The sequence below is a fragment of the Lepidochelys kempii genome, chromosome 5, assembly GCF_965140285.1.
Source record: "Lepidochelys kempii isolate rLepKem1 chromosome 5, rLepKem1.hap1, whole genome shotgun sequence".
NCBI classification, from domain to species: Eukaryota; Metazoa; Chordata; order Testudines; family Cheloniidae; genus Lepidochelys; species Lepidochelys kempii.
In genome coordinates, this window is record NC_136384.1 from 135,985,252 (window position 1) to 136,010,817 (window position 25,566).

The 25,566-nt window shown below is 49.0% G+C and overlaps 1 protein-coding gene across 3 annotated transcripts; it reads left to right on the top strand.

Moving 5' to 3' along the window:
- Positions 1-24,391, top strand: TSTD2 (thiosulfate sulfurtransferase like domain containing 2). Of its 3 annotated transcripts, none has more exons than XM_073346050.2 (10): positions 1-84; positions 2,619-2,827; positions 5,643-5,971; positions 7,080-7,200; positions 9,017-9,142; positions 10,368-10,473; positions 17,774-17,892; positions 18,771-18,929; positions 21,124-21,262; positions 22,769-24,391. In XM_073346050.2, exons 2-10 carry the CDS (start codon positions 2,636-2,638, stop codon positions 22,996-22,998), a joined length of 1,521 nt encoding a protein of 506 aa, XP_073202151.1. In that variant the 5' UTR covers positions 1-84; positions 2,619-2,635; the 3' UTR covers positions 22,999-24,391. The 3 variants fall into 3 exon arrangements, with proteins under 3 accessions (XP_073202151.1, XP_073202152.1, XP_073202153.1); XM_073346051.2 differs by lacking the exon at positions 1-84 and adding an exon at positions 134-1,460; XM_073346052.2 differs by lacking the exon at positions 1-84 and adding an exon at positions 134-989.
- Positions 24,392-25,566: the final 1,175 nt, after the last annotated feature.

Genomic DNA, 25,566 nt, shown 5'->3' on the forward strand with positions numbered 1-25,566 from the left:
CTCAGCGCCCGATCAAGCGGCGCGCGAAGCCGGTGAAGGCGGGAAAGCGCCCGGCGGCAGCTCGTCCGCTGCGCGCGGGCCGTGGTGGGTGGCGTGGAGCGCAGAGCCCGGGGCGGGCGTCGGCCGGGCTCGGGCGGCCCGGCAATCGGGGGAGGGACGGGACGTGGCGGGGCGGCGTGAACCCCGCGGGAGGGAAGCGGCCGCGGCGACTGCGGAGCCCGGGCCAGGCCCCGATCCTGCCCTCAGCGAAGCCGGCGTCTTCGCTCCTGCTGGCTCCCGTGGGCCCGATTCTGAGCCCCGGCTAGGCCAGGGCCGAGGAGCGGGGCAGGGCCGGAGGCAGGTATCGGGGCCCAGGCGCCCCGTGCCGTCGCACCCCCGGGACAGACTGAGCCGGAGGGCTCACTGCAGGGGTTGGCCTGGAGCCTCCCGGAATCGGCTTCGATGCCCCGGGGACCACTGCGCGCCGCCCCCGAGACTTTAACAGGAGATTTTAAGAAAACGGCATGGTGTGGTGTTGGGGGGGCATCTCCCGGAATAGCGTCAGTCAGAGTTGGCAACCCTACTAAAGCATGACGCCCTATAGCGTTTGGTGCCAGCATTTCTGTTCCTCTTGCCCCTGGGGCGGGCGCAGCGGGTCCAGACAGCCTGAGCGCTGCCTGGCTCCCGCGCGGCGGCCCACGGTCAGCGAGCGAAATGCCCTCACAGAAACGCTCCTGGCCCGGTCCCCTGGCTCTTCAGGCGCCTGACTCTGATTGAAATGATTGGAAACTGGGCTCCTAAATGCCATCGAGGAGCTGGGCCATTGTTAATAGTTTGGGTGCAATCATGCAAATCCATCCGTGTGGGAGACTCTCTGGGCTTTGTAAATCTTCAATTAGCTGTCCAAGGGCCCAGGAAAAGCCAGTTGCCTGTAAGAGCGTGGACATGCCGTTGTCATGTAAAAATCGAACAAGGAATCGTACCAGGAACCAGATGATACCTCAACGCAGGTGTAGTCAACAGGTGGACCGCGGGCCAAATCCAGACCACGGGATGCTTTCAAACAGACCCCGAAATCTTTTTATTTCCTTATTGACTACCCCTGCCTTAAAGTGTTCACACTATTCAGGGAGTGGCCTCTTGGATTTCATACTGCAAATGGAATTACAAATTTAAAACTAAAAGAAAAGGAGTACTTGTGGCAGCTTAGAGACTAACCACAAGTAATCCTTTTCTTTTTGCGAATACAGACTAACACGGCTGCTACTCTGAAATTTAAAACTGTCTCACAATCTGTTCAATGTATGTTATTCACTGAAAAAAATAGAGCTGGTTGAACTTTTCCCCCACAAAACAGTTCTCCATTGAAAAATGCAGTTTGGTCTAAAAAGATTTTGGGGAAACGTGTACATTTTCAACAGCAAAGTGTCAAATTATTTTGGCTTTCTTGATTTGATGTCAAAACATTTTGCTTCAGTGAGGTAAAAATGTTTCATAATGACTTCCTTGTTTTGTTATATTTTGTTTTGACATTATACATTAAATATATTTCTATATTATATATTATATTTCACATTTTAGATTATACTATCGTGTTTCAACGTTATCAAAAACAAAATGTTCTGAATCAAAAAAATTTGGAATTTCCATTCTGTGAAAATGTTCAAAAACTCGACTTTTTGTTCTAAAACAAATTTCAGAATGTTGCCATGTCCTGCTGGATGTAAATTCCCTTTTCTGGCCAACTCTACTGAATGCATTTCATACTGTGTGTGTCGTGAAAGTCCCCTATGGTACAGAACATCCCCTGGGAGGGCAAAACTTGAATTCTTGTTGCACTCCACTAGAAAGCTCTGGAAGAGGAGCAAGATGGACACAAGGAGGCTAGAGACACAAGAAGTACATGCATGTTGGTGTCATAGATATGACACATTTCTCTCTCTCTCATTGTAGTAGTTTTACATGATTCTGGTTTACTGGTACAAATAGTAACGCCATCAAGATGAGCAGTTCATAACTGTTATTTTGTCAGTATAGTTATTGTAAAATTGTGAATTGTATTGTGAATTGTAAATTGTCCCTGAAGTGAAGTGTTTCCAGGATAGAGGTGTGAGATGAGACATGCTTCCTCCAGTACAGAGAGAGCTGAACCATCTGCCTACCAGGGAAGATCAGAGAGAAGAGGGAAATCCATAGCCTGCTATGCAGTATTTAGCATATGGATCAGTCACACTCTCCAATGAACTGGTCAGGGTTTTTGAAACCATGATTATTTCTGTATACTGCTACCCAGCAAAGTTTGTGAGATAGGAAGAGATCATGAGGACTTACTGTTCTGAACTTAGTTGAAAGTTTCTGTCTCTGAAAGCCTGTCATAAAGATCTCCAGACAGCTATCTGGTAACTTCTGTGAACACTGTTTTTATAGTATTAAATTCTTAAAAGATTAAGGCTTGCTGCTGGTTGACTTTTTTGCTGTTGTAGGGCAGTGACAAAGGCTGCGAAGACAAAGACTGCCTTTAGCAATGTCTGTCTCTAGTGTGCTTTTATTATTTTGAATGTATAATATTGATATGTTGTTTGCTGTGTATGTTTGATCAGAATATATACAAATCTGTGTTTTGCCTGCGTCTTCCCTAGATCACACAACAGGATTTATGCCTAACTGCAGGGACACAGCAATGATACCTTCTTCTGTGCTGCTGGATGGAGGAGAAGAAGTGGAGTGCTATATTTTAAGATTTCCAGATCTGGACTTGAAAGATCCTCTTCCTTTGACAGCGAAAAGCAAACTCAAAGCAGAATCAGATACCAGTGTGAGAAAGAAGTATGCATTTGCAAAGAAGAAGGTACATTTTAGTATAGTACTTTGTTGTATATGTTCATAATGCAAGTTATGCAACTGCACAATTTCTTTATCTTGTCAGAACTTGCTTTACAGTGTTCCTATCTCATTCCTGTTACACTCTTAATTCTTGTTATAGTAATAAATTAAAAGTAATTTGGCTCCATTAGTATCATATTTAAATTTAAGGCAGTGGCTCTCAGATTACCGTACCCCTTTCAGGGGTATGATTTGTCTTGTGTACCCCCAAATTTCACCTCACTTAAAAACTGCTGGCTTACAAAATCAGACATAAAAATACAAAAGTATCACAGCACACTTGTTACTGAAAAGTGGCTTACGTTCTCATTGTTACTACAGAATTATAAAATAATTGGAATATAAATATTGTACTTACATTTCAGTGTATAGAGCAGCATAAACACGTCATTGTATGAAAAATTAGTTTCTACTGACTTTGCTAGTGCTTTTTATGTAGCCTGTTGTAAAACTAGGCAAATATCTAGATGAGTTGTTGTACCTCCGAGAAGACCTCTGCGTATTCCCAGAGTTATGCAAACCCCTGGTTGAGAACCATTGCTTTAGGGCAAATGGGGATGTAACTGGTATAATGACCTGATTCAGCAAAGCACTTAAGTATGTGCTTAAATTTAAGTGCTTTGCTGAATAGTTAGGGGTTTTAAACTCTTGCTTAAAGTTTAGCATATGTTTGTGGAATTGGGCCTAAGAGAGGAAGTTAGTGCGTTAAAGAACTGTCACCGGTTTGCTGCTGCAGGATAAGTGAAAAGGTGAATCTGAAACATAGAATTCAAACATAGAGAAACTCTCCACTTGAAATCTAGTCAGTTTAAAGAAAAAAATTGATTAAAAGTTTCCAATCTGAAATCTGTCTCTGATTCCTCCTGCCAATTTTTGCAGGTGTGGAGCAATATTTTCTTATTTTTTTAGAAAAATTTCCATTTTAATGTTGCTGTATGAAAGACTCAAACATTCACTGCGGTCAGGGGTCCTCTGGTGCAACAGTGAAATGCACTTTACATACAGTGATTCTGCCTCTCCAGAGTAAACAATAGCAACTGATTATAGTGAAACAGACTTACACAGAGTACTGTCAAATACACTGACAAAATAGAGAGAAATATTTTGTCTTTAATCACTAGGTTGCATGCAACAATCATGGGTGGGAAAGACACTCCTTATCAGACAGAAATATGACACATTAAAGGAATAGTTTTGTTTTAATAATGTTATTCCCCACTTTTGTACCTAAAAACTGGTGTTTGTATGTGAAACAACATTTTCAAGATGGTCTACAAGGATGCTCCCGACATTTCCAAGGCTAAACCAAATGTATTGCATCGCTTAGCTACAGTAAAACCGAACAGTGCTGAAAAGCTAAGCGTGCAGAGAATGCCTCAGCAATAATTGGAGCATAGACCTCCTGTTCCAACTGAGCAAATGCAGGTGATCAAAATGTTGATCTGAGGAGTGTGGGTTTTTTCACAATCGTTTAAAAGCTACAGGGGGCATATTTAAGGCTCCCAGCTGAGGGCTCAGCTCTGCTCAGACACAAGGACATGCACTGCCGGCTATCTTCCGATACCATCTGCTACGCTTACTCAGACACACTGGGTTGCTGAATGTACATAGTATGTGGTGTGGCACCATGCACATATCTGTGTACACATCTCCCCAAATGGCCATGTGTGACAGAGTCCCCCAAAATAGGAGGCAGAGAGGGTTGTGATTCCTGAAGTGACACCTCATTCTCCTTCCCTTTCCTCTGCAGTCTAAGCCCCTATCACGCCACTGTTCTCCCCTTTCCCATCCTCCCTCAGTCTGCCCCATACCCCACCTCCCTGCCATCCTCCGAGTGATGCTGGAGAGCACAGTAGGAAGGTAAGCATGTGTTTCCCTTGTTGCCTGGGCTCAGGCAGGGGGCTGCTGGGGGAAGTGTACACCTCAGACAGGGACCAGGCAGTAAGGAGGGCAGGCACAGCCACCCTGGCAGTGGAGTTAACTGGACTCAGCGGTAGGCAGCTGTGTGCACTCAGGCAAGAGGTGGTGGGGGCAGAAGATGTGGGACATTTTAGGGATGTGGCAGGATGGTGGGACCCGCCATCCAAATGTGTAATGTCCCAAGAACCGCAGGGTACTTGAGGGGCTTGCCCATGAACAGGAGAGCATGGTTGTATTTAAAACATAAGACTTAATTACCCCAGCAGCGGGTGGATGGGGCTGGAAACTGCAGAGTTGTTGCTGATTGGTGTATCCACTTGCTGTGATTATATGACAAATTGGAGAGTTAATGCTGAGGTCACTGGAATGCATGGAAATACCGTTCCAAGCCCGTGTCCTAGGCAGCAGCATGTTTCCATGAGGCAGGCAGCGGGGGTTCTGTCGGGGGCTGTAGGTGCATGTTGTGGGGACTGATGAGGGGTGCTGTGGCAGCATTGGAACAGTGTCCCCAAAAGAAGAGGACATGCTTATGTTTCTGTCATGGTTTGGGGCCTAGTACTGCAAAGCTTTCCAATATGGCACATGAGGCTGGGCCTGGAAAATAACTCCCCAGCAGGTTAATGTGATAGCTATTTCTAATGAAACCAAGAGCCTTGGCAGGGCAGATTGACAGCATCATGAGAAATGGCATTGCTGAGGAATCCCAGGGTATTTACTTACCCCAACACCCTGTCCAGTAACTGGGCGACCTGTTTAAAAGCACCACATCACTGGGATTTGTCCTTCATCCAGTCTTGAGTTGTGTGACAGGATCTAGGAAGAAACCAAAGCCTAATTGACAGTGTTTGTAATGCTTGCAGGCATTTGCCCTCTTTGTCAAAGCAAAGGAACTGCCGGCAACAGCTAGCTGCCCTCCAGCCATGTGCAGAGCAGGACTGGAGTGGAAATGCTGCAGACAAATCTTTAAAGACCTCACCAGCATTCACATACATGTTGCCACGCAGCATTCCAGCGACATCCGGCAGCAGACAGGTTTGATTCTAAAGCAGTTGGCTGCTGAAGCCAGCACCTCAAGTAACCCAGCTTCTGCAGAGGAGGCAGATAGGCTAAGCGGTCCCACCTGTAACAGCCAGGAGCTCTCTGATAGGCTCCCAGACACAAGCCACATTAGTTTTGATGAACTGACAAGGTAAGAAATTGCCTCAACAATATGAAAACTGTGTTTCTCACTGTAAGCCTGGGGTGAGCCAATGGAAAGGCATCCATGTCACTGTTTGCACCAGTTTAACTACAGCCACTTACAGTTAGCTTTAATTAAACTGATGCAACTTTTGTGTATGACAAGGCCTTAGTTGATGCAGCTTCCCACCTTCATCTCATCCCTCCAGGACCCCTATGATTTATCTAGTGACCTAGAACCCCGTGGACTCATTCCCACTGACTAAACGCACCTTGTGCAGCCGTTGTGACCTGTGCGAAGGGAGTGTGAAGCCTCACCGTGCTGATCTGGGAGCATTTCACCACCGCTTTACACTGGCGTAAATGACTGCACACCGTGCAAGGCGGTGGAGAATCAGGCCCCATCTCTGTATTTTTCCCACTTAGTCGAAGAAGGCCTGGGGTGGAGGAACTCACACGCTCAGAGGCCATAAAAAGGCATCTCTCAAGGAAAGCAACTAGCAGGAGAGGGTGAGAATATGCAGGTTACCCTCTATTATCATCCTCTCCTGGCTCTCCAGCCTGTGGGTTATAACATTTGTCTGTGGGTGTACGTGAGTCTTACTGATTGTAAGAGAGTCCAGCTTACACCACCTTAGAATTTGGCCCCTGATTGGCCATTTAAAAGAAGTGGATGTTTTTTTCACTTGGCTAATTCAAATTTAAGTTTAGTTTTCAAACTTCAGCCGTAGTCCTCAAGGAGCCTCTGACATGTCTGGAAAACACGAGTCCTCGCGTTGCATGTGTTTAAAGAAATCTGGTTCTCAAATGCGAATGAGGTATGAGCTACTGGCACTGACAGGCCATTCAGGGCTAATTAGTTTTTTGTCAACATTGGCAAGGCCACTATAGAAAAAACTAGGGCTATGGAGATCTGCATAGTCTCTGACTTATTTCCGTTTCTTGAAGTAAATGAAAATAAACAGCATAGCCCCACAAAACCGTTTGACAACAGCCTGGAGGAAAATGGCCGGTTCTCTAAGGATGAATTCCCTGTCTGACACCAATCACTGTATTAACTGCATAGTCTTGTGTGCTGCAGAACCTAAAATACTCTTCCTGTTTGTTCTCCCTGGCAGCACTTGTGGCAGCGGCGTGGGAGGAGTGCTGTTATATTACTGTTACTGTGAGGTGGAAGACCCAGGGGGGCTCTGTGCTTGGCAGAAGTCCCTGTGCCAGCACCTTAATCTTACTGGCAAGGTAAGTCTTTAAGGAGTGGCTGTTTCCCCTCCCCATATTTGTCTCTGTTTAGTGAGAAATGATGTGCCCCAGAGAGCCAGGCTGTAATCGGCACTATTGTATTGAGGGAGAGAGCAGAGCATTCAACAAGTTACAGAGAACTGTACGATGGAGAGCCGCATAAGGGAGAGGATTGTTTATTGTCAGGCATGGTTTTGTGTCTCACAACTTCACAGACATTAGGGGCCCCAGTCCATCATCTCTTGTTGAGGCATGGTACTGCAGGCCTGCCTCTACCTCAGTTTCTCCAACTACTGTTTCTTGCCCACTCTAGAGGTTTATGTGGCTCAGCCCTCCAACCAGGTCACTACAGAAGCTCAATCCCCTTCTGGGCTAGCAGAGTCCAAAGTCACAAACAGAAAATAAAGGGGAGTTCTCAGTCCCATTAAAGTTACTCATCCAGCTACCCTCTGGGTTCAGCTCTCAAGCGCTGTACTTCCCCTTCAGGTGAGACACCCCCTGCCAGGTCCCCAGGTCCCTCCAAATAGTCCTGTGCCAGGGCGGTTCCATCAGGCTTCAGTCCTAGCCCTGCGTTTGTTACCACATGAAGGGCAACCATCTGTGTTCCTCCCCCGCTGAGCAGGCTCTCCCCTCTTCAGCCCTTCCCTTCTGACCAGTGCAACAGGCAGGGCTGATTTAGTTCACAGCAGCACATTAACCCTTCCAGTCTGGATGGGGCTTGGCTCATCCAGCCTGATTCCCTCCGTATTGTAGGATTAGTCACTATGCAACAGTAGATAATACCCATGAACACCTTCTCCAGGCTGTCCTGAACATCTGCAGTGATGGTGCCCTAACTACCTGCCTTCCTACTCTGTTCTGCTGCTCCATTGCTCCTACAGTCTTTCCCCCAGTGCCTACCCTAAACTCTTCCTTCCTTAGCTTCAGCTCTTTGCTCCTTGTCCTACTGTCTTCTTAGAGTACAAATAGTTCCTTTGCAGACATGTGTAGTCTATCTTCCTTGAAATTATTTATGAACTGGGTCCGTGACCTCTGACACTTCTTTTTGATGGACTACAGTGTAACCTCAGAGTTACGAACACCAGAGTTATGAACTGACCAGCCAACCACACACCTCATTTGGAGCCAGAAGTATGCAATCAGACAGCAGCAGAGACAAAAAAAAACCCAAATACAGTACAGTACTGTGTTAAATGTAAACAACCAAAAAATAAAAATAAAGTCCTTCCTTCTCAAAGACAGGTGTTACATTTGCCCTTGTCAGCTGCATGCTTTTCCTCTCTCTCTCGATGTAGTCAAAATTTGCTTCCATACGTTCTGAGATTTTCTTCACTCAAAAAAAAAAAAAAAATCTCTACTGGTCGAGCTGTGATGCATCCGAGTTGGATGAGTGAAAGTGAAAGCACTTTCGCCCTTTCTTTCGACTTGCTTTATTGGGACTAATCCCACAGTCCTCACTCAGCTACAACTCCCACTGGAGGTTGTGTCTGACTAATTACTGCAAAATTTGCCCCTTACTGGTAAATTGTTTTTTCTGCTTCCTGCACAAGGTTTTCTGACTTCCTCATTATCCTTTTTAGGAGTACAGAGCAAAACTGGCCATAGAACAATTCCTGCCTTTTGCAGTTTTTCTTTAGCTGCACTTCTCCTCTCTCATTCAGGATCACTATAGTTTTTTTCCCCACTTCTTCTCTTTTCCTAAACATTTTTCTACAACTCTCCTCTCATTCCCCGCTGGTCCTGGTTCATTAGTTTCATTTTGATTGGTTTGCATTATGACTAGATGTTAAATCTAGCTTTCCTTTCTGGCTTCTAGGTGCGCATTGCTTCAGAAGGCATTAATGGGACAGTTGGTGGAAGCAAAGTAGCTACCAATCTTTATATAGAGGCAATGCTTTCCCATCCTCTTTTCAAAAACATTTTGTGCAGAGAGGATTTCAAGGTAAGAGAAAGGGACACACATACAGAATTATTCACTCCAATGTTTGTTTTCATCCTCAAAATTTCTTTTAGAAATAAATGTTACTTCTTGGTAGCATCCCTCTACTGCACTGAAAATCCACATTGAACACAAGGAATTCAGCTCCTGCAGTATTGGCCCAAGGAACAGCTTATTTGTGGATAAACTGTTTTGTTTTATTATTATTTACTGTCCTGTGGATAGTTTCGTGTCTAGTGAGAAAACTTTTTTATGTTGTAAATAAGACAAGCAGATGAAATAATTGAGCATCATTAAACTAAAAGTCTAGTGCTGATTTTAAACTTTTTTCATTAGGGCCCTAGCAAAGTCTTCACCTGTGTATGTGCAAAGTTGCACATGTGCACTCATGCATCGCATTCTCTCAGCTCAAACACCAGCATGTGCAATTGGCACGTTCTCACACCTGCCCATACAGGATGGAATTTTCACACACAGAGCTCCTCCTGCATGCACATTGCTGTTAGTAAAACCCTGAATCTGGCTGGTCCCTCGTGTATTACATCAGGGTCCAGCGAGCCTCATGGATCACTGCAGATTGCAATTACATACAGTCACACCAGGCCAAACGGTGCTCTGTGTCAGGGATTGTTCTGGCTGAAGATTGCAATGAGCCACAAACCCACCAGCAGAGCCAGAGATCAGAAGGGAATTTTGTTTATTCTTTTAAATTTGACGTGAATTTAGTGTTGGTGAAAGGTCCCAGCTTGCCAGTCCCAGATAAAAAAAAAACCTTTCTTTAATCAACAAAATAGATTCAGCATATACAGTGGCAAGGCAGGACTCCCTCTACTGCCTGCTAACAGGTCTGTTTCTGGCCAAGAGGAACTGCTGCTAGCAGGGAGTGGCTGGCTCAGTTTCCATGGCGCATCCATTAGATGCCAGTTGACTTTTTTTTTTTTTAAACAGTTATTCAAATAACTGTCCACTGGGAACTGGACTGAAACCACCACCCCTCTCTGGTGGATTCAGAGAGGCAACCTTGAACGGAGAGAAGCCATCACCAATCCCTCGTGCCATCCAGTCCCCCCAAAGCAACTTGCTTGTATTGACATCTCACATGATTTTAGAAACTAGAAATACAGTGGAGTCTCAACAAGTCTGAAGGGATCTGTACATTTGTTGGCGAGTCTTTAATTTGACAGCAAGGTGTCTCTTTGGTGGCATGACCTTATTTCTAATTTCCCAGAGCAGTGCTGGAGGAGCTCACTGTTTCCCAGACTTTCGAGTTGGCGTATTTGAAGAGATCGTACCCATGGGCATCAATCCAAACAAAGTCTCCTACAAAGAAACCGGTACATTAATTTTATGAACAATAACAACTTAATAACAGAGATTGGAACTGAACCGTGAAGTAAATGAGAGAGTAACGCACTGTCAACAGAACACCATCTTCGCACAGTAACCAGGATATGACAAAAGCATAGATAGCATTGTTAGAAAACGTCCAGGGGAGCTGCCGTGCTTGCAATGGGGGTTCCCTTCATAGGGAAATTGCTGGATCAGGTTATTGATTTGCACAATATTTAGCTGCTTTGGCAGCTCGAGAGTAAGCTATCCATTTCATTTCACCAAATTAGTAGTAGTTAAGGTCACTGAGTCTGACATAACACTTGAAGAGTCATCCAGGGCAAGAAAGGATTTAAGGAGAAAATATATATAATTAATAATGGAATGATTTGGAGGAGTTTTTGAGCACAAGAAATATTTATAATTGCTTTAAATATGCATGAGATGTGGATATTTCAGACCGCTCTGAAATTGCCTTTACGGCACAAATACTGAGAGACTAGTAGAGATTGCTGTGTAAGCATTGCTGCTGCATCTGGTATTGCACAAAGAGCCTAACATTGCTGCAGGTAGCCTGTTGTTAATTCCTCCGGTCCAAACTCTACGTGAAGGGCCTGATCCAGAGCCCATTGGGGTCAATGGGCGACCCTCTTTTGGTGTCGCTAGTGTGGCAGAGCTCCAACCTTGTCCCCATGGGTCCCGCGCTTCCAGGCGGTTTATGCTAGCTTCAGAGGCTCACTGCAACCCTCCACATAGCCCTTCTCTCTCTAGGGTCAGGGATACAGTCTACTGAGCCCTTTTCATCATAAGCCAGCAATGGAGCTTGGTGAGAGAATTCCCACGGTTTCTGTTTCTCCTACAGCCTCATGCCAAAACAGTTTAGCCTCCTGTCCTGATGGGCCTCTTTTCCCCTCCCAGGAGGTGTTTCTGTAGTGGTGGGTTGGGGGGAACCCGGGCCTGCTCTCTACTCGGGGTTCCGGCCCAGGGACCCTAATGGTAGCAACTGTTGGCAGCCAACCTTTTACTGCCAGAGTTGCTACATTTCCCTGGGCTACTTCCCCACAGCTCTCCTGCTTCTCCCTTCTTCACCCTTACCTTAGGGCTCCCTTACTAAAGACTTGAAGGTGTCTTCATTAACCAGCCCTTCAGCTGCACTTCCTCTCCTCTGGCTACTCCCTTCCTGACTGGAGTGAGCCCTTTTATAATTATCAGAGGGGCCTTAATTAGAGTCAGGTGGTCACATTAGCTTAATGGCCTCTCCTGACTCTTCGCAGGTTAATTGGAGTCAGGTGTTCTCATTAGCATGGAGCAGCCCCTGCTCTGGTCAGTCAGGGAACAGAAAACTGTTAACCCAGTGGCCAGTATATCTGCCTTCTGCTACTCTGCTGTAGTTCTCCGAGGGCTCCGATATGACCGGCAGCTCCTTTATCTCCATCCGAGGGGTCTTCCGCGAGACCTCTCCGGGCTGCCGGTCTTCTACCAGGACCTCCTTCGGACCTGGAAACTGTTCGCAGCGACCAGGTCCGTGGCGGCCTCCGTGGGGGAAGACCTCCTCGCGGAGCCCCTGCTACACAACCCCCAGCTCCGTGTGCAGGCGGCGGAGTCCCCCTCGGTGCGCCAGAGGTTGGTCCTGCCGGAAGTCACCAGAGTCGGAGACCTCCTGGACTACGACCGGGGAGACTGGCTGGATCCCCTGATGCTCGCTCAGCGCATGGGGCTCTCCAGACCTCATACTGCCCTGCGCGTACTTCAGGAGGTGAGGGCCACTTTGCCGCCCGCGGCTCGGGTTTACCTCGACCGGGTCCTGCGAGAGGGCGCGCCCCGCCCACCCTCTACCCCAGGCCCTCCGGACCTTTTCATCGGGACCCTGCCCCGTGGACCCGACCGACCCCCCCCCGCCCCTTCACCGTGAGGCGGCTGCGCGAGCTGCAGCCAGTCCGGTTCCAGACCGCGCCAAAACGACATCTCTACACGCTCGTGCTCCACACCCTTCATGTCCTCACCCTCGCGTCCTGCCCTGACACAAAGTGGCGGGACCTCCTGCCACCTCTAGAGGGTGAGGAGCCCCGGTAGGCCAGCCTCTATTCCACCTTAGTGCCAAGGCCCGCCAGGGATATCAGTTGGCGGCTCCTTCACGGGGCCGTGAGCACGGGCGTGTATTTGGCGCGGTTCACCCCAATCCCGGACACCTGCCCCTTTTGCGGCGTGAGGGAAACCCTGGCGCACGTCTATTTGGAGTGCGCCAGGTTGCAGCCCCTAGTCCAGCTCCTCACGAATATTTTGTTAAGGTTTTGGTTGCACTTTTCTCCTCACCTCCTTATCTATGCACTCCCTGTCCATGGCCCCACTAAGTCGCGGGACCTCCTGGTCAGCCTCCTCCTGGCCCTGGCTAAAGTGGCCATCTATAAAACCAGGGTGAGGAGGTTGGCCGATGGAGTCTCCTGCGACTGCAGGGCCTATTTCTGATCCTCTGTCCGTTCACGCCTCCGGGCAGAGTTCCTCTGGGCGGCGTCCACTGACTCCCTTGACGCCTTTGAGGAGCGGTGGGTGCTGTCCGGGGTTCTCTGCTTGGTGTCCCCGTCCGGTTCCCTTCGTTTGACCCTTTGACGGCACTCCCGTCCCTGTTGTTCATTAGTTGTCCCCCGTAATTATTTGGTTTCCCAGGTCCTGTGGATCCCCCCCTTAGGCTGTGGGGGGATCCTTTAGCAGTGGGCGAGCTTCGCCCGCCCACTTCCTGGATCCCAATAAGGCTACTCTGCTGTACCCAACTGGCCTGGGTCTATCACTCTAGGTTTTGGAACAGATCCTAACATCCCAATTCAGCAAAGCACTTAAGCCTGTGCTTAACTTTAAGCATGTGCTTAAGTGCTTTGTTAAACTGGGACCGAAGGCCCTAGTCTGACTCTGGTTGAAGCTAATGGCAAAGCTCCCATTGATTTCAGTGGAGCAGGATCAGGCCCTAACTTTGGGTTCTGCTGTTCTACTGCTGTAGAATATCATATTGATACGTGAAGTCTATTTCATGCTGTCTTTACTGCAAGCTGATTAGTGCAAATTATGGCCCCAGTCCTGCACTGGGATCTTCTCGCCTAGGCCTCTGTGTGACATTACTCAGGGAACAATCTGGACTATTAAATGCTGTGTCCCCTCAGTTCTCCGACCTGGGGTGCTTTTTACACTGCTTGGCTGAGAGAACCACCACCTCTGGTCTGCCCACACCCAGCCTCCAGCATGCAAGTTACTCTCAGCTATACTGTATGAGTGCTATGGCCAGCCACTCTTGGATTATACTGCAGAGCAACACCTGCAAACTGAAAAGGAGGAGTATGGAATAAATGTAACTTCTGTGTTTCCTGTTCTCCAGCAGTAGAACAGTAGCTGACCTGGGAAGTGTGTGGCAAAGTCAGGTAGTGCCGCAGCCTGTCCAGTACCTTCGCCACAGAACCATCCTTTTTCTTTCAGGCCAGACTTCCCCCATTCGCTGCACAGGCATTCCATCCTGTGCGCAGCTGTTTGGCACTTAATCGGTGTGTCTCACCAGGCCCTGAGGTGGGTGTGCAGGAATCCCACATGCACCAATACAGACAGAATAGACAAGCACATAGATTTGGCTTAGCCTTTCTCAAAGCCCAACTGGCTAAGAGATTACACGCTAGCTTTATTATGTGAAGTATTTGGTTCTAATTTTGGTTCTGCCAGAAGTGACCTTGTAGAGCTGCTGCCAGGCCCCTAACCTACCAGTTTTCAGGCTGATTTGTCCTAATTTGGTGGATTTTAGAGAGGATGTAAAATTTGGTTTTAAACAGAAACTGAGTTGCAACGTTAACTGCCAAAGGAGAAGTCCCATCCTGGGACATCCCAGTGCTCCCCCCAGGGCTCAGCAGGAGGGCTTGAAGAGGGGACTCAGAACCACACTACAGCCTGGCGTTGCTTGAGCTAACACACTTTGCCAGTGAGTTATGCAGCTAGTTGATAGAAAGCAGCAGAGTGTTGAGAATCAGGATTCCTTGGTTCTGGAAGGGAAATCTGGGCTAGTGTTTAGAGCAGGAGTAAGAGACAGGCTGCACAAGCCCATAGATCTGGCATGTTCTTTGAAGAGGTTGAGTGGCTGAGACTTGGATCTGCTGTATCCAAAACCTGGGTTTTATTCTTAGCTCCACCTTTTGTGGCCTCTGTTACCTCTAAGATAGGGGCAATGCTGCTGTGGAGGCTTGACTCATACAAAGGTTGCGAGAGGCACAGACACACGTGTGGCAGTCGTGGAAGAAGAGGCTTGAATGCCTGGTTTCCTGACTTGCAGGGCAGATCCATTCCCCTAGACTCCAGGGTGTGCCAAGAGTGAGAATCTCTCTCAGCTCCAGCCAGGATCCTACATGTAGTGCTAGGGTCCTTTGCAGGGGCCTGGCATTTGCTCTCTGGAATCAGAGCTATTTTTTATTTAGGAGGTGTTGAAGCTTGTTCTTGGTACCAGTCACTAGATCGCAGCTGGGGCGGGCACACGTTATAAGTGTCAGATAGATATTATCCATGGGTTTTGCCCCTCAACTCCGCACAAAAAAGTGTTAGAAGAAAGTTGGAATTTTAAAAACAAGTCTTTTGGGGCAGCGGAGGGCAGAGAATCTCTGGCCCAAATGACTCCAGATTTGCATCACAAACTGCTCTGAGCCTGGAGCTGTCGTACCAGTTTTCAAGATGATCTGATATTATTTGTGGAATTTGAAGAGGTTTGAAAATTGGACTTTAAACAGAGACATTGGTGCAATGTCATCTGTGGTGCAGCTGTGCACTGCCCCACAATATCATGTCCCAGAGCGTCTGTAAGCACAGCGGAGTGCCCCAAGGGTCAGTCCTGGGACTGGTTTTGTTCAATATCTTCATTAATGATCTGGAGGATGGCGTGGATTGCACCCTCAGCAAGTTTGCAGATGACACTAAACTGGAAGGAGTGGTAGATATGCTGGAGGGTAGCGATAGGATACAGAAGGACCCAGAAAAATTAGAGGATTGGGCCAAAAGAAATCTGATGAGGTTCAACAAGGAAAAGTGCAGAGTCCTGCACTTAGGATGGAAGAATCCCTGCACTGCTACTGGCGGGGGACCGAGCGGCTAGAAAAGGACCTAGGGGTAACAGTGAATGAGAAGCTGTATATAAGTCAACAGAGTGCCCTTGTTGCCAAGAAGGCTAACAGCATTTTGGGCTGTATAAGTAGGAGCATTGCCAGCAGATCGAGGGACATGATCATTCCCCTCTATTCGGCATTGGTGAGGTCTCTTCTGGAGTACTGTGTCCAGTTTTGGGCCCCAAACTACAAGAAGGATGTGGAAAAATTGGAGAGAGTCCAGCAGAGGGAATCACTTTTGATTAGGGGGCTGGAGCACATGATTTATGAGGAGAGGCTGAGGGAACTGCGATTATTTAATCTGCAGAAGAGAAGAATGAGGGTCATTTGATAGCTGCTTTCAACTACCTGAAAAGGGGTTCCAAAGAGGATGGTTCCAGACTGTTCTCAGTGGTAGCAGATGACAGAACAAGGAGTAATGGTCTCAAGTTGCAGTGGGGGAGGTTTAGGTTGGATATTAGGAAAAACTTTTTCACTAGGAGGGTAGTTAAGCACTGGAATGGGTTACTTAGGGAGGTGGTGGAATCTCCTTCCTTAGAGGTTTTTAAGGTCAGGCTTGACAAAGCCCTAACTGGGATGATTTAGTTGGGGATTGGTCCTGCTTTGAGCAGGGGATTGGACTAGGTGACCTCCAGAGGTTCCTTCCAACCCTGATATTCTATGATTCTATTCATTTCAAAAAGGTAAAGGATCCGCTGAAGATAGTAGAATAGTAGCACAATACACTAGAATACCCATAGTCTGTGGGACTTGTGCAAGCCCACCAAAGAGGGACTGTATGGCTCCAGTGATTGGTAGTGGGCTACAGAGCTTCTTCTTCAACACTGACCCAGACAGTCGGCTGTAGCGATCGTTTCCCATTTGGTCCGTTCCTGCACAACTGCAAAGGCTTGACGGCCTGAGAGTCCAACATCGGAACAGACTTGATGAACCCATGTAATAGGAGGGTCTGCCTCTTGGCCGCCTCCACCCCTCAGTTGGCGGAATTTTATCCCAGATGTTACAAACCACCCTGAGAATGGCGTTCGCTGGAACGTCTTGTGGCATCCTTGCAACATGTCCAAAAAGCGTTAGGTGCTGCCTGCGGACAGTGGCCCCAGTAGTCTGTAGACCCGAACGACCATAAACATCTGCATGACAAAGGAAGCTACAGAGCTGCTCACTGCTAAGCCACTGATTCAGATACCATCTAAGGCAGCAAGTACATGGCTCTTGGATGGTCTTAAATTAGCTCCCTGGAGACCACCAAGCCCCTCCCCACCCTTGACATCATCGTACAGAGAGCGAGTACTGAATGGGCCTGGAGACGAAGCTCTTCTTTCATCCATCCAGGTCAGGATTGAGGTAGGTTAGCAAGTGCTGAGCCACCCTGATCTGCTTCATTCTCCAAGGCTGACAGTGCAACACCTTTCATGAGCACGTGTGCTGTCCCCCAGGGTAGCTTTCTGTAAACACAGCATTGTTATCCAATCTTTGGCGCCAGCAGGCAGGCGAGCCAGCCTGTTCCCTTAGATGTGACGGAGCCCTCTACAAAGACAAATGATGCCCGGGGTGCTGTTGCTTGGAGATGCTGTGGAAAGCAGGTGGAGTTCGTCTGGGCTTACATTGACGTAACAGAGCAGGTTGGCTCTGTGTGAGCCACTTCTTGATACCTCCTCCAGGGCAGGCTCATTAGTGTAGAGGTGGCAGGTGGGGATACCTTTGTGCTACCTTTGTTCAGACCCTGCTAGCCCAGACCATTCAGGGTCTGATCCTCCCCAGCCCTGCACCTTGTGTCACAATTTACACCCAGGTGGAGTGAGTGTAAAGTGCCACCAGTCAGCAGGGCAGTGTTTTGCACACGAGGGGTGTAAATGATAGGGCAAGGCAGCAAAGGCTCAGCACTGCTGTTCCACCCAGCCCACTGTAAGACAGATGGCAGCTTGGCATCCTTTGTTCCCTTGATTCATGCTGTGATGCATTTGTTCATTCACTGAAGCCTGTGGAGTGACATTACAGATAAATTTGCCCAGTATGTTTGAGCTGAGACCAGCTGACATTCCAGTAGCGCTCACTTCCCAGAGAAGCTTGTCATGCACATGTGTCACTGCTGGGTTAGAAGAGAGGCCAAGCGGAATTGCTAAACTGGTCAGCATTTAAAACAGCTCAGCTTTTCAGCGCTTCTTTCCATGTGTTTTATTTTTAGGAATCCATTTATCCCCCGAGGAATTTCATAAAGAAGTAGAAAAATATTTATCTCAGGCTCCTCAAGCACAAAGCGACACCATTTTACTGGACTGCAGGAACTTTTATGAAAGTAAAATAGTAAGTGCTGAGTATTTGCTCCCTGTGAGGTATTGTTGGTGGTTGGGGGGATCATTTCACCCTGTCCGCATGTGTGGGTGATGTGACTGAGGGGAAGAGATTGCCATGCTACCTTGCAGCTTGGTGGTGCCAATTCACGAATGGTACGTCGCCTCAAGCAGCAAAGGACCTGTCTGGCTTCTCAGTGCCGTACTGAGGGTGGCCCGACGGCTCAGTGCCCAGCAGTGGAGCAGCATGTGTAGTCTGACGTGAAACAGACGGGGGATGCCAAAGCTTTAACAACAGAGAAAAGCCATTCAAATCTGGTTTAGACAGCCAAAGCCCACCCTGCCTTGGCCATCAGTGCAGCAGAGAGACATCCTGACCAAGTCCCCATCCTCCAGCCACGCCCTCTGTGCCAGCCACAGGGAGGAGCCTCAGTGTTATGTCACAGAATCATAGAATATTAGGGTTGGAAGGGACCTCAGGAGATCATCTAGTCCCACCCCCTGCACAAAGCAGGACCAATCCCCAATTTTGCCCCAGATCCCTAAATGGCCCCCTCAAGGATTGAACTCACAACCCTGGGTTTAGCAGGCCAATGCTCAAACCACTGAGCTATCCCTCCCCAGGCGATCCCGTTCACACTGGGGTAACAGGGTAGGATGTCTTGGCTTTAGAACCAGAATCCAGATGCTGTGAGGCACAAAGGTATTTAGGCACCTAATTCCCTTTGAAATCAATGGAAGTTAGGTGCCTAAATACCCTTTGAGGAGCCAAAGTAGCTGCAGTGACCTGGAGGGTCAGGCCCAAAGGGTTGGTTCTTTCTTTAGTTCAGCCAGTGTTCCCACTCCTTTTGCCAGTGCTGTCGATCACACAGCCATCTCTTCTTGTTACAGGGTCATTTCCAGGGCTGCCTGGCTCCAGACATCAGGAAGTTCAGCTACTTTCCCAGCTACGTAGATGAAAATCTAGAGCTTTTTAAAAACAAGCGCGTGTTGATGTACTGTACAGGAGGGATCCGCTGTGAGCGTGGCTCCGCCTACCTCAGGAGCAAGGTGAGAAGCCATTCTGGGAGCACCTGGGTCAGGGGCTTGGGGCATTCATTGCCAAGCCTGGGAGGGACTATATGGGGGTGGTCTTTTCTGTTGCTGGTTGGTGAAGTTGTGTTTTATAGGGTGGATGGAGTGTCAGGCCCGTATGTTTGTACATCTGGTGGGAATCATAAGAAGGGCAGAAGGCAGGTGCCCAAAACAACCATTCCATTGGAGCCTTTTGTCAAATGAGAATCACAATGGGGGGGATCTCAATTTTCAGCCCCCCTCCCCCCTTCTCCTTGTACAGTCTAACCTATGTAGAGCCTGTGTTTGTTGTGCAAGGAATGCTGGGTAACTCAGTGTACTTCCTGCTTGGGTGGAGAGGAATGTCATGTACACACATGCACCTCCTGCAGCTGAGGACAGACTCAGGTACTTCCAGGATCCTGTTTTCTGGGAAGAGAAGCTTGAGGCCCAGGCTCAAAGTGTAGGTAAATTGCCTAGGGAGGTTGTGGAATCTTCATCATTGGAGATTTTTAAGAGTAGGATGGACAAACACTGTCAGGGATGGTCTAGATCAGTGGTCTCCAAACTGGGGTGCGTGAGATGATCCAGGGGGTGCATGGCAGCAGGAGTGCCGCTGGACGGTACTCCGCCGTTTTTTCTTTTCTTCTGCGGAAGCTCTGCACGTCCACGGCTGGTGTTCCCCTCTGGCGGCCCGCCTGCGGCAGGTCTTCCGTTGTTCTTCCGTCGGCGGCACGTCTGCGGCAGGTCTTCCGGTCTTCTTCCGTCAGCGGCGCGTCTGCGGCAGGTGTTCCGGTCTTCACCTGGGGGTGCATGAGCCAAAAAATTTGGAGACCACTAATCTAGATAATACTTAGTCCTGCCTTGAGTGCAGGGGATGGGACTAGATGACCTCTCGAGGTCCCTTCCAGTCCTGTGATTCTGTGACGGCCCTTTCTCAGAAGAACACATAATTCCTCTGATCTTGGGGTCCTGCTGCTTTCTGGTGAAGTCCTTCCATTGGGATCAGGTTTCACTGAGACATGGCATCCTTTCTCCCTTTCAGAGCCTCTCCCACTTAGGAGCATGTTTCCTTTCCCAGTGAGCCCTCTCACCAGCTCCCCTGAGAAGTTCTCCCATTAGGAGCTTTCTCTTTCTGTGTTCTGGGGACTGTTTCTCTTCCCTGAAGCCTCTGTTGTCTAGGAAACACCCCGTGGGAGCAGCTGCCTAGCCAGTTCTCCTGAGGAGTTCATGCCCCAGGTACTTCCTCCCTGTGTTCTCTCCTGCCGGAGCCCACACCATCCTTCATAAGGCCTAGGTGTTCCTTAACTGATTAACTACTGCCCAGCTGCTTAGGCTGTCGGTTATCCCCAGATGGGTCTGGGCTGGCTCCTCTTCAGCAGAGCCTGGCACAGGTAGGCTGGGAGCTGACTGCCTTTGGGGCCAGCTGCCCTGTGCCATGCTGTCATCACCCCACTATCGGAGCACCTCACAATCATAGGCTTAATCCTCACAAGACTCCAAGGAAGCTCTGAAGGCTTATCCCCCTTTCACAGACAGGGAACTCAGGAACTAGATAGATTAAGTGACTGGCCCGAGGTCTCAGAGTGGATAAGTGGCAGAGCTGGACATGGAGTCTAGATCTCCCAGGTCCTAGTCTAGCACCCCATTCACATGACCATCCTCCCTCTCTCACACCTCTATTCATTATCCCCTGCCCAGAGAGAGCAAGAGATCAGTCCAGATAAACTTTCTCTGGAGATTTGAGGCTTGATCCATTTACACCAGTGTAAACCCAGAGGAACTCCACTGAAGTCCCTAGAATTACACTGGTGTAAAACTGGTGTAAGCAATGGGCGAATCAGGCCCTAAGAGCTTTTACTGTATAATACAGCGACCGTTCTTCAAGATAGCGTCCTCTTGGCTCTGGAGTTGATCTGGATTCTTTCAGAATCCAGACCACAAACACCATTCATGAACCACAAAAGCAGTGACCCTTTGGCTCCGTGTCAATCAGCCGCTATGCAGTATTGGCAGCCACAGTAATACCCAGTAGGGACTGACCGTGGGCACATGCATAGTGTCTTATGGCTGTCACTGGGATATTGCTCCTTTTCCAAGGGGTCTAGTTCCCTGTTTGAGCATTGGGCAGTCTGGCACAAGCTAGCTGGGACAGCCTAAGCTGGGTTTTCTGGTGCTTTGTTTTAAACAGGCTGTATGCAGGGAGGTTTACCAGCTCAAGGGCGGCATCCACAAGTATCTGGAGGAGTTTCCCGATGGGTTCTACCGGGGGAAGCTGTTTGTGTTTGACGAACGTTACACCATCTCTTCCAATGAAGATGTCATTGCAGGTAGGGCCATCACATCTCAGATCACAGAACAAGAGCTGTAATAGTCACCACAGAGCCCTCTAGGACAGAGGCTCGCACACTGTGGTCTGGGGAGCACCTACAGCAGAGAGCAGGTTGAGCTCGGGGTGCTGGCCTTGCTGCCTTGTTTCCAGCTACTGAATTGCTTTAAAGACAGCTAAAAATCTAAGGAATGCTTTCCTAATACGGCTTTTTTGACAGTCAATGGCACAGGGACGCTCTGTGATCAGGAGTGAGAGGGGAGGTTGTCTGCACTCAGGACTGGCAGGGCAGAGGGCCGTGAGATAATGTTTCTGTGACGTCGTGGACAGCACAGCACACTGTCCCACTGGGGAGGAGCGGATTGTAATGTAGGCCGCTAGCACTTCTACCCTCAGTAGTGGTTTTGTCACCCCTTTACATGATCAAACCGTTCTGAGCCAGCCATTGACTCTTCTACCGCCACACAGAGCTGGCTCCACTAACCTTAGGCTGCCACACTATGGAAGAAAACCTGGTAGCAACAGCCCATGGGGTGCTCGGCTGTTTCTAGCTTTCAAGGCTTACACAGCCCAGAGAATTGTATTTCACTCTAGTAAAAGCTGAAGATGAGTGAACACTCCCTGGCTTTCCAGCTGGTGTTGCTCTTCAGCTGTTCAGCTCCAGCTTGGAATGACATTGCTGGTGAGAAGTGACCAACAAAGGACTTGGGCTAAGCTTGCCTGTGGCTTGTCTGCTGCATCTGAAGTGGAGTCAGTGAGTGCTCTGAGGATGGTGCTGCTGTCTCTAGATGGATAACCACTGTGAGCTCAATAGCAGCTGACTCGACTTATTCATTTGCCATAAGTTTATCCATCTTGAAGGTGACAGGCTTTGTGCTGGGAATAAAATGTCCTCCTGAAGCCCTGGCCATGCTCAAGAGGGACTGAAGGGGAAGCAGCATGGCTCAGCAGACAGCTACATGCTAGACTAGTCAGGTTTAGCTCCCAGCAGTGCAGCTGAGTCGGGAGGAAAGCTGCTCAGTAAAGGACAAGTGCTCTGGGTTGTTTAGGGATGTGTAGCCTCTAGGACTCTGTCCCCCCAAGCCTGGGAGCAGATTCCAAATGCAGCACTACCATTCCTGTTTGTACACGATAGCCCCAAGGAGGCATGGGCTACTGCCTAGGGACAGCCAGCTGCTGCGCATGGGGCCCTGGATGGCAGGAAGGAGTTTATCCTAAGTTTGTTAACATCAAAATCAAAATAAAAAGCCCCTTTTGTGGGCAGGGGCTAGCTCTCGTTCTGGCGAGGAAGGGCAGGGAAGCAGGGCCAGAGCATGAATGCAATACCCTGGAAGATGAAGGGTCACCATTTGAATGAATTTTGGCAGCCCATTCAGACCATACTTCCGGACATTCTTAAGGCAGAGCCCTGTGGCAAAGGATTGCCTAGCAGGAGACCACAGTGCCCCCAGTGCAAGTGTGATAGGCAGGGCAGGATGGGTTTTAACTCCACTTCTCCTCTCCCTAGAATGCAGGTACTGCGGGACGCTATGGGATCAGTACAAATTGTGCTCCAGCCTGCACTGCCGGCAGCTTGTCCTGACCTGCCCAAGCTGTCGAGTGAAGGGATTGACGGCTTGCTGTCCCGTTTGTCAGGAGAAGGGACTCAAGCTGTCTTCAAACCCTTCTGGATGGATGGTCAAGGAGGAATGTGAATGCACGGACAGACGGCAGCGGGTCCCAGTCAAACACATGTAAGAGAAGCACAGGAAAACATGAGACACTCCATAATATACACTCGCGTTCTAGGGTATGGGGCTTCCAAATTTGTGTGCCTGCTTCCCAGTTATTTTCATTGGATTTGTACATTGAGACCCCTGAAGTGGCTTTGAAACGCTCAGCCCCAGTGTCTCTTTAGCGCTTGATTGCACCATGAACTACCCCCTGGCCAAGTGTAAATTAATGGAGCGTCAAACAACAGTGGTGCTACAGGATTCCTGCCGCTGCACTGAAGTTACTGCTCTGCCTCCCACAATGTGATGGGCGCCAGGGAGAACTTTATGAGTACAGTACATGCCGTGGGATTCAGCCACTCACAACCAAACAGGAGCCAGAAGGTGAAGGAACAAGCAAGGTCTATGCTGTCTTTGCCACCATCACTGAGCCATGTGTGTGTCCTGGGCCCACCCCCCACACTCTGCACGAATTAGGGAGATGGAAGTAACAGGCTTTTAATCACTGGGAACACAAACAGACTGTGGTTGAGGCTATTTTCCACATAAACACCAGCAGCCTAAGTCTTCTCTCCCTTACACCGGTGTAAGTCAGGCTAGCTACACAAGTCCCTGGGTTTACACTAGCAGCCAGCAGGTGTGAGACTAGAACCTGGACCCACGACTTCATCCCAGCGAAAGCTGGCGACACTCAATGGCCATGTACAACCTCAGTCAAGTTCATCTGGCGGAGCATGTTGTGTGGGAAGAGGGAGAAGTATAACCCACTCACTGCCCCTCTCTCATGGCAGTCAGTGCCCAGGTGTTACCATGCAGAAGGGAATTCACGTGACTGAGTTTTTAAATGTTCAAGATACAGCCCTTAGCCCAGGACTTGCATCGTGCTGTGTGTGCTGCAGAACACCAGCGGGGTTCTGAAATGCATTGAAATGCAGCCATTTGCTGAGGAAAGCACGGGACATGATGTAAATATTAATGAGCATCATTGGAGTAGGAGTGGTGATGTGTGGAGTCCCCACGTGATTGCACACAATGGACACATGAGATCCGTATAATGCATCTCCACGGACCCAGAGTGGTACTGTTACACTTACCGGCATGGACCTGTGTCGCTCTGCTGCTGTGGGATGTCAGACTTGACTCTCAGCCCTTGTTAAAGGCATAAGAGGCCTTCAGGAACCTACGGAACTAGAACTGGAATTTGTCCCATCACTTGATGCCCTGACTAAAGTCACTGGGCCAGGGCCAGGCTCACCAGATGGCCTTCTCTTGAGCCAGGCTTGTCAAGCACTGACAATGCCAAGTTTGTAAAGAGATTTTATTAATCGTTTGGAAGACTTATCACAAGTGAAGAAAATCCCCTTTGAAATGTATCCCCCTGTCCGTACTAATGACCAGTAAAGTCACCTAGTGCTATGTCCTGACAATGGCTTTTAAAAAACCCTTCGCTCGGTATCATGGGGTCTGTTACTCGCTGCTCAGCAGCGCCTCCTCGTGGCTCATCTGGGGAATTAGCTCGCCACCATCCGGCGGTCGTTCAGTGTGTTGCCTGTCACTTGCACTGTGGCCCTTCGCTCTCTGCAGCACTGCTTCTTCATGGCTTAGCCCTCTGGTCCAGGCCCCAGGGGCCTCCCCTTCCGGGCTATTATCAGAGTCTCCCTTCCTCAAAGTCTCAGGCAGTGTCCATCTCCACTGCACTGACTGCACCACTCCCGCACTGGCTGGCAGGGAAATCCGGGCCTGCCCTCTACACCAGGCGCCAACCCAGGGACCCTCAACCCAGCACGTCAGGTCTGTCCCTGTCACCCCTTACTGCTCCTCCTTCCCTGGACTGTGTCCAAGCCTGCCTTTGTCAGGCTCCTACTGTCCCATGTGTACCACCTCCTTGCAACCCCCATCTCAGCTCTGTGGCTTTATAGCAGCCCCACCTGTTCCCACCCAGGTGAGCCGTGCGCTCAACCAGGTGCCTTGCCCCGGAGCTCCCCAGCAGGTGCAGCCTAAGGCTAAGTGGCCTCTCTTGCCACTTTGACCCCATCGCACTCAAGTTTCTACAGTTGCTTATTGTCAGTTACAGCCATGGTCCCTTTCCAAAGCATGGGGAGGAAGGCATTGCAACAGATTTAGATTTGACGTTAATGTAATACACTGGTTGCATTAATTCCCTGTCTTCTCTGACATTGTTCCCATGACTGTTCAACAACTGCTGGGGTGCTGCTTTGTGTTCTCCAAGCTGGGCTTTCAGATCTGCTCTAAGGTCAACTGTGGGACCCTTCCCTAGAGCTGATATTAGGTAATACTGATAATGCAGGGGCTGAGCCCAAACCCCTGATGTGACTAGTGCCACCCACTGACAACAATGGCCTTTGGAAGAGGCCCCTATTTCCCTAGGCAGCGGGTGTTCCTAGCACTAGGTCGATGCCTCTTTGCTTGCAGCACCTTTCCCAGCTGCGTTGGCAAGCTGGCCCAGAAGCAGCGTCCTGCCATCAGGCACATGTTGCATTCCCAGCCTACATCACTGCCAGTAGGTGTGGTTGGGAACAGGATCCCACGAGTCTGTTGCACTGTGGTATTTTTCAGATGTCATGTTTTAAAA

What these genes read in the sequence shown, in the direction of transcription:
- TSTD2 (XM_073346050.2), top strand. Translation starts at nt 2,636, where the DNA reads ATGCCTAACTGCAGGGACACAGCAATGATACCTTCTTCTGTGCTGCTG. An exon ending in ATGCATTTGCAAAGAAGAAG is followed by an intron (nt 2,828 to 5,642) that starts GTACATTTTAGT and finishes TAATGCTTGCAG; the next exon opens with GCATTTGCCCTCTTTGTCAA. An exon ending in TGTGCAGAGAGGATTTCAAG is followed by an intron (nt 9,143 to 10,367) that starts GTAAGAGAAAGG and finishes CTAATTTCCCAG; the next exon opens with AGCAGTGCTGGAGGAGCTCA.